Below are 8,392 nucleotides of genomic sequence, written 5' to 3' on the forward strand. Positions count from 1 at the left end.
TTTCAAATAAACGCTAGATTATCGATAGTATATGTGTACTTATGCACGCTAGAGAAGCGAGCTGAAAAATATATTCTCTCATTTCCTGATCAGCACACACACACACATAGGGCAAACGCTGATATCTCTGTGAAAACAGATCCAATTATCCTAAGACTGGTCAAATAGATTCCTTACCTCAGATCAGATGTTCTCCAAAAAGATTATTCCAATTCCTGATCGCCATTCCAAATATCGATCGTGTTTATTAATTCAGCGCTGGGTACTGGAAATATGTATTCCACGCCGTTTTCCGGCTCGGCAATCACTTCGATCTCTTCGGATGGCTTGCCGGATAAGTAAAATGAGGAAACTGGATTCCCCCCCCCCCCCCCCCCCCCCATCAGTCTAATCCAATGGGGTGCAGTTACACAGGGAGAGACGATAGGGGGCGGTATTTTCCCAATGGAGATCAGAGAGAGGTTGCTGCACTAACATGAGGCTAGATTGATGAAATATGAATTCAAATCGCTAATAAAAAAAGAAAAAGACAAACAAACGCTATATAGCGTTGCTGGCATTCCACGGTCAGCATGAACTAATGACATATAGCGTCGTTGGCACTCAAAGTGTTAAATGTTATACTGTGAATTTTATGAAATTGTGATTTGTAATTGTCTTAATTGCTGTAAAATAGGTTTCTAACTTCAATAAGACAAACCTGGTTAAATAAAGTACAAATATGTCACAAACGGGTCAATTGTGACAAATAGGGAGTCCACACGTGAAAGCAATTTAACAATATCATTTATTTAAACCTATATAACACAACCAATCATTTATATAAACAATTAATTTAATATGTATGTATAAGAATCGGTGATGAATGCAGTGTGGATGAGTGAAAAGTGAAGTGTGGTGCGGTGTGGTGTAAGTAGGATTATTACATGGCGTTTTAACATTAGCCGAAATGCTTGATTGTGATTGGTCAATAGCGCTCGTCAGAGGTCCGTTATTACTCGATAACGGACCTCTGTCGAGCAATAATGACCGCTGTGCGCAGCTGTAGCAATCAAGCCCACTGACACACTGCATCAGTGCAGCCAATCAGACACACCTGCCGGCTGCTAGTGGAGAAGCTGCCGGCGATGACAGCGGAGCGACAGAACAGAACTGCGTCTGCATTTGATCTCGTCTTGTCGATGGTGTAAAATTAATTAGGTATATTGTTAGTAAGTTAGCCATGTAATAAGCGGGATAATGTATAGCTATACTCGGTCATTGACGCAAAATAATTGACCTTCACTACGTTTAAAGAACACCTCGGCGAGGCGCCTCGGTGTTCTAAACTCCGTGTCGGTCAATTATTTTGCGACAATGACCTCGTAGCTATACATTATCCCTTACATAGTATAGTTCAATGGGTGGTGGATAACCTGTTCAGAGGAGATGGAGAAGCCGAGAGAGACCCCACTCTACCTTGCTCCAGGAGGGGCAGCAGACTCACCAATAATCAGGCAGAGTGGGGGCCGTCACAAATAAATTAAATAAAAACAAGTCACTGGCTGCTTCTGATAATCCACAGTCCTCTCCATCAGGTTCTGTTTTCCTCTGTTCTGTTGAGGTGCTGGCTAGCGGCTCCGTCTCTCTGTTTTCCTCAGTCTGGGTTTGGTTAAACCATGAGGACTGAGGTTTCTCTTCATCATCGTCATCATCATGTTCACTCTTAACAGGGACGGGATTGAACGTGAACTAGATGAGGGAGGGACGGACGTGAGTTTGTTTCTTCTCTGGTGTGAATCCTCATGTGTCTCTTTAATTTGTGATTAAATCCTTTCCCACAAACTTCACAACTAAATGTTTTTTCCCCAGTATGGCTTCTGATATGTACTTTTAAGTCACGTTTTGCACCAAATCTTTTAGGACACATTGTGCAACTATAGGGCTTTTCCCCAGTATGCCATCTTATATGTACTTTTAAGGCATGTTTTACACTAAATCTTTTAGGACACAGTGTGCAACTATAGGGCTTTTCCCCAGTATGGCTTCTCATATGTACTTTTAAGTCATCTTTTGCACTAAATCTTTTAGGACACAGTGTGCAACTATAGGGCTTTTCCCCAGTATGGCTTCTCATATGTACTTTTAAGTCATTTTTTGCACTAAATCTTTTAGGACACAGTGTGCAACTATAGGGCTTTTCCCCAGTATGGCTTCTCATATGTGCTTCCAAGAGTGTAATAGTAGTAAATTTCTTGCCACAAACAGTACATGTCCTGTGAGTTTGAAGGTGAAGTTTCAAGCTCACTGTGGGTTCTAAATGTTTTCCACACAAACCACAGTCACTAGAATGGGCTGTAAAATGGTACATTAAAGCTTTCCTATTAGGAAAACATTCCCCACACACTTTACAGCTCCAGGTCAAACATGGTATTTGGTTTGATAATTTCACCTCATGGGATGAAACCACAGAGCTCTTGAACTGGTTGCTGTTAGACAAACGCTGTCCTTTGTTTTTTTGTGTCTTCTTTGATGTCAGTGAGTTTAAACCAGGATGAGGTTCACTAGTCTCCAGCCAATCATCACTGTCATCAGTATCAGTTCCAGAACAGTCTGAAGAGAGGAGCTGGCCATCTGTAGTTGGTTCTAAATCACCAGCTGGATTTAAGTTACTGACTGGTTCTGATAATCCACCGTTCTCTCCATCAGATTCTGTTTTAATCTGTTCTGTTGAGGTGCTGGCTAGAGGCTCTGTCTCTCTTTTTTCCTCAGTCTGGGTTTGGTTAAACCATGAGGACTGAGGTTTCTCTTCATCATGTTCACTCTTCACAGGGACAGGGTTGAAAGTGAACTTGATATCAGCCTCCTCCAGACCTTGAAGCTGCTCTCCCTCCTGACTGGTCCAGAGTTCCTCCTGTTCCTCTTTAATCTGTAGGGACTCTGGCTCCTGGGTTTGGTTAAACCATGAGGACTGAGGTTTCTCTTCATCATGTTCACTCTTCACAGGGACAGGGTTGAAAGTGAACTTGATATCAGCCTCCTCCAGACCTTGAAGCTGCTCTCCCTCCTGACTGGTCCAGAGTTCCTCCTGTTCCTCTTTAATCTGTAGGGACTCTGGCTCCTGGGTTTGGTTAAACCATGAGGACGGAGGTTTCTCTTCATCATGTTCACTCTTCACAGGGACAGGGTTGAAAGTGAACTTGATATCAGCCTCCTCCAGACCTTGAAGCTGCTCTCCCTCCTGACTGGTCCAGAGTTCCTCCTGTTCCTCTTTAATCTGTAGGGACTCTGGGTCCTGGGTTTGGTTAAACCATGAGGACGGAGGTTTCTCTTCATCATCTTCACTCTTCACAGGGACAGGGTTGAAAGTGAACTTGATGATATCAGCGTCCTCCAGATCTTGAAGCTGCTCTCCCTCCTGACTGGTCCAGAGTTCCTCCTGTTCCTCTTTAATCTGTAGGAGCTCTGGCTGCTCTTGGCCCAGACTGGGGCTCCTCTCCTGCTGTTCAGGGGGAACCTCCTCTTCACAGACAGAGAGCTGTGGGGGGTCTGGAGGGGGCAGAATAATAACATGAATAGTTGTAATTGCTGTCACCATTGGAAAGCCACCCATTTTAAGAATTCACACATGTTCTTCCTGTGCCCCAGGACAGTTCAGTCAGTATGTTCTTCCTGTGCCCCAGGACAGTTCAGTCAGTATGTTCTTCCTGTGCTCCAGGACAGTCAGTCAGTATGTTCTACCTCAGTATGTACTGACATACTGAATGAAATGTCCTGGGGCACAGGAAGAACATACTGACTGAACTGTCCTGGAGCACAGGAAGAACATAGATGGTGAGAAAACGAGGTAGTTCACTATGTCTGCCCATGATTTTAAAAAAATAATTTATTATTTTTTTATTTTTTAATCTAACCCTAACCAACCTTACCGTCATGCACTTGTCCTAATAAACTAACCTACACTGTAACACGCAACACTTTGATGAACATTGTTACTCAGCTGATACGAGTTGTACCCATAGGGGTTGGTTGAGATTAACATTAGGGTAGACTGTAGATGGAACGGGACCCGCGTCAAGCGCGCAAAATTTTCCCTTTTTCTTTTTTGCTTGCACTCAAGCGGTGCTGTCCAGGTTCTGATGTCATACTACACACCCACGTCTACTAGGCTACTACAGCGAGCCCCACTCATTTCATATAGTGCAAATTAATTGTTCAAATGAAGGCATCGAATATGATTAACCAGTCAACAAAAATGCAACAAATGCAAAAAATAAAAAAATGCAACGTTTCGCGCATCAATGATCTTTTCTGCTTTAAGTTTGTCTGTGAGATCACTTTCAATGTGAAGCGGACTCAGAGTTGACCGTCTCTCCTGGCGCATATTGTTGTTCTTTCGGATGCGCCTCATTGGGAAAGGCCGTTCACAAGTTGCGGTGCCGACGGCAATGAAGGAAACGTTTCCACGGTTTGATTAACTCTGACTCAGTCTCATCATGCCCTCGGCCTCAGGTGATCCGTGTTATGCCCAGGCGGCATGTAACTTGGAATGGAGTTCCAGGTCTTGGCAGCTCTCACGGAGAGGGCTGATTTGCTAAATGTACTCGTCCTTAATGGAAATTAGCGTTAGGATTCGAATAGACGCCACCCGGTGCAACAGTTCTGAACCCGAACGCGGAACTGCAAGTTTGTTGGTAAAAGACTACACGCAAACCTGGAGGTGAAAAATCGGAAAGTGGGGGTGGGGCTAGACCATGGAGGGTTTTGAAGACCAGACTGAATGAATGAATGAATGAAAACTTTATTTAACAGATTGCAGAATGGGTACAATACAGTACGGCTCAATACATACAATTGTTAAGGGGATGCAGACCTGAGAAAGACGTTTGTCTTGTTTCCATCAGGGTCCCCCATTTTCAATTCATATAGACATTTATGACATACACAACATACATGACATTTATGGCATAGGGACATATAGGTATTTAGTACTGATACATTTGTGACATAGGCGGTATTCAAATATACAGTACTGTTACCCCTAGATCCTGACAGAGTATATACATATGATGGGGAGGGGACTGGCATCGGTTAGTTTGATGCAGCGTGATTGGTTACTGCCTGCAGTCTGGAATGTTAACAGCCACCACACCTACTGCCGATTGACACCTTGGTTGGCCGACCCTTGCGTATTGTCACCACCGCCGGCTGCAGCAGCCCACACACACATCATAGCCTAGGCTGCCTATAATAATGCGCAGACTGGGGCGTTTGGGTCGGCATTGCCTCCCCTGGCCTTACATACGCGCCGCCTATGGTTGTACCCTTCCTGATGACTTGTCGTACAGAACTTGTAAGTCGCTTTCGATAAAAGCGTCAGCTAAATGACTAAATGTAAATGTAGAATAAAGCAGGAAGCCGGACCAGCACTCTCAGGTTTCAGAACCAATGTGTTCCTTCTTCAGTGTTGATGGCTAGCAGTATTCATTTAGACAAAATGGTGGTTATATAACAGGGTAGGCAGGAAATGACATCAAACACAGGTGTGCCTGGGATTACGGGTCAACTTTGACCCTAGGAAGGACATTTAAATATAGAGTCAATTCCTAAATCCAAAAATACATAAATCCAAAAATACCAGAAACAAAATACATCTTACCCATAGTTACTAGGGCTAAATAGATGAGGCCATTGCCATATTTGCTAAACGAAAATTCTCTTATGAGCAACATTAGAAAACAATTCCTCATACATAAAAACAATGATAATAATCGTGAAATCATAATAATGATAGGTAAAAGGCACTTATAGAAAACAGGTTAACACGTTCTCTTCATTCATTCCCCTTGGTTCAATGCAATTGAACAAATGAATATAATAACATTCACGTTGCAATAATAACTTATGCCTGTCACCCCCTCTAGAGGGCCTGTGGACTAACTCGAGTCCCATGTATTTAAGATCATTGACGGCATGTTTGCATTTAGAAAAATGTCTAGCTACCGAAGACTTGACATCTGAATTTCTAACTGAACATTTATGTTCACTAATTCTCGATTTAAAGGCTCTAGTTGTTTTACCCACATAAGAAAAATTACACAGACATTTCAGCAGATACACCAGATTTGAGGAATTGCAAGTAATGCCAGATTTGAGGAATTGCAAGTAATGCGTCCTTTAACAGGTATACGCTTGCCCGTTTTTGGGTGTGTGTAGAATTTATCTTTGATCATGCCTTGACATTGTACACAGGCCTGACAGGGGAAATTACCATCAGGGATGTTGGACATAAAATGTGTGGGTTTCTTTATGGGAAAATCAGTTTTGACTAGAAGATTAGAAAGATTCGCTTGTCGTTTATAAAAATAATTAGGCGAGTGCTGAAACGCTGCCCCAGTAAGGGGATCGGACTGAAGAATATGCCAATATTTATTGACAATGCTACGTATGTCTCTCGTGATGGGACTATAAGTAGAAACAAACGATACTTTGTCAGAGTTTTCATTTTTCTTTTTGTGGCTAAACAACGAGGCTCTATCAATCTGTTTGGTTTTATTCAGGGCTTTAAGTGTCAGTGCATCACTATAGCCTCTGTCGTGGAAACTACCACGGAGGACTTCTGCTTGAGCAATAAATCTGCCTTCCGTGTCACAAATTCTCCTATAACGTAGGATTTGGCTGAAGGGTAGACTATTCTTTAATGCCGGAGTGTGATAACTAGAATAATGTAGGAACGAGTTGCGGTCTGTCTCCTTTTTGAAGACCTGTGTGTAATGAAATACCATCTGGGGCTTTGTTGATTAAAACATCAAGAAAAGATAGAGTGTACATATCAAAATTAAGCGTAAACTTTATCGTTTCTCTGCGAGTGTTAAGGAACTCTAGGAAGGCATGAAGATCAATCGATGAACCAGACCAAATAAAAAACAAGTCATCAATGTAGCGCATATAGGATTTGACATATTTCTCAAACGGGTTATTATTAAAAATGTGGTCCATTTCAAACTTGGACATATACAGGTTAGCTAGGTTCACAGCGGCCGGCGAGCCCATGCTGAGACCTCTGTTTTGCAAGAAATATTTATCTTGGAATCTGAAATAATTCTTTGTTAGAACTATATCGGCTAGGCTAACTAGCGCTTCTGTGGAGGGGTGTAATTCCTCCCTTGAGTTTAAATAAAAACTCAGTGCATCTAACGCGTCAACATGTGGAATGCTGGGGTATAGACTGACCACATCCATGGTAACTAATAAGTCAGAAGGACAAATGTTGCAGGCCGATAACCCAGTAGTGTCTTTTAAGTAACCCGGTTGAGAAGAGGCCAAATCTTTGATATGCGCGTCAATAAATTGAGAGATTTTTTTCTGTGGCAGAACCTATGCCAGAGACCATCAGTCGACCCGGAGGATTAAGGAGATCCTTATGGATCTTAGGTAAGGTGTAAATAATAATTGTGTATGTCATAAATGTCACTATGAATTGAAAATGGGGGACCCTGATGTAAACAAGACAAACGTCTTTCTCTGGTCTGCAACCCCTTAACAATTGTGTGTATTGAGCCGTACTGTATTGTACCCATTCTGCAATCTGTTAAATAAAGTTTTCATTAATTCAGCCACATACCTGCAGAAGACACATAAAACAACATATTTGGAGTCTTCTGGTCACTGCACATCTTGCATACCTACATGTACAAAATTAAACAATGCATTAGTTTTTTCACCAGAATAATATATATATAATAATAACTCGGAGAACAGAGAGAATGGAATGCATGGAATGGCCGTAGCAATCATTGCGACATTTTTAACCTACCTATAAAACGAGTAGTGGTCAAATTAGCACAAATGTCATAAAACCAAGTAATAAAATGAACGTTAAGCATCGTGTATTACAAGTTAAAACTTAAATGAGTTACATTTAGCAGAAACGAGTGAAATAAGGAGCTATATTTCTAACTGAACCACCTCCCCTCAGCAGATAGAGTGGGTACGGCAACACAACAGGGACAGACAGCGCGATATGCAATGACCCAAAACTTCACAGGTGGTGTGACAGGATCTCACTGCCACCTAGTGGTAGCCTATGTTACTGTATGTACTGTGTTGATTGATTGGACTTTTTATTAACAGATTGCAGAATGGGTACAGTACAGTACAGCTCAATATACACAATTGTTAAGGGGATGCAGACCAGAGAAATACTTTCGTCTTGTTTACATCAGTGTCCCCCATTTTCAATTCATCATGACATACATGACATACATGACATACAGATATACAGTACTGTTTCATCACAACATTTATTACATACAAGACATATACACAATATACAGTACTGTTTAAGAGAAAGAGATCATAAAAATATATATATACATTCGAAGGGGAAGAATATTCGCCACTGCTGTGATAT

General features: G+C 41.9%; 1 protein-coding gene across 1 annotated transcript; it reads right to left on the reverse strand.

Moving 5' to 3' along the window:
* Positions 1-866: 866 nt before the first annotated feature.
* Positions 867-7,924, reverse strand: LOC311235467 (uncharacterized protein). Its single transcript, XM_084322930.1, has 4 exons — positions 7,796-7,924; positions 7,604-7,664; positions 3,158-3,528; positions 867-2,977 (listed from the first exon to the last, which is right to left on the reverse strand). The coding sequence occupies exons 2-4, from the start codon at positions 7,653-7,655 to the stop codon at positions 1,706-1,708; spliced, it is 1,695 nt and encodes a 564-aa protein (XP_084179056.1). The 5' UTR covers positions 7,656-7,664; positions 7,796-7,924; the 3' UTR covers positions 867-1,705.
* Between the last annotated feature and the right edge of the window lie 468 nt (positions 7,925-8,392).

This window comes from Notolepis coatsorum (genome assembly GCF_963971535.1).
Source record: "Notolepis coatsorum genome assembly, chromosome: 10".
Lineage (NCBI taxonomy): Eukaryota > Metazoa > Chordata > Actinopteri > Aulopiformes > Paralepididae > Notolepis > Notolepis coatsorum.

Bases quoted from the DNA above. Each gene is read 5' to 3' on its own strand.
- LOC311235467 (XM_084322930.1), bottom strand. From the start codon at position 7,655: ATGTGCAGTGACCAGAAGACTCCAAATATGTTGTTTTATGTGTCTTCT. The intron at 3,529-7,603 runs GTATGTGGCTGA...TGCCCCCTCCAG, and splicing joins GTTTTATGTGTCTTCTGCAG to ACCCCCCACAGCTCTCTGTC. The intron at 2,978-3,157 runs GTGAAGAGTGAA...GTCCCTGTGAAG, and splicing joins TCACTTTCAACCCTGTCCCT to AGTGAACATGATGAAGAGAA.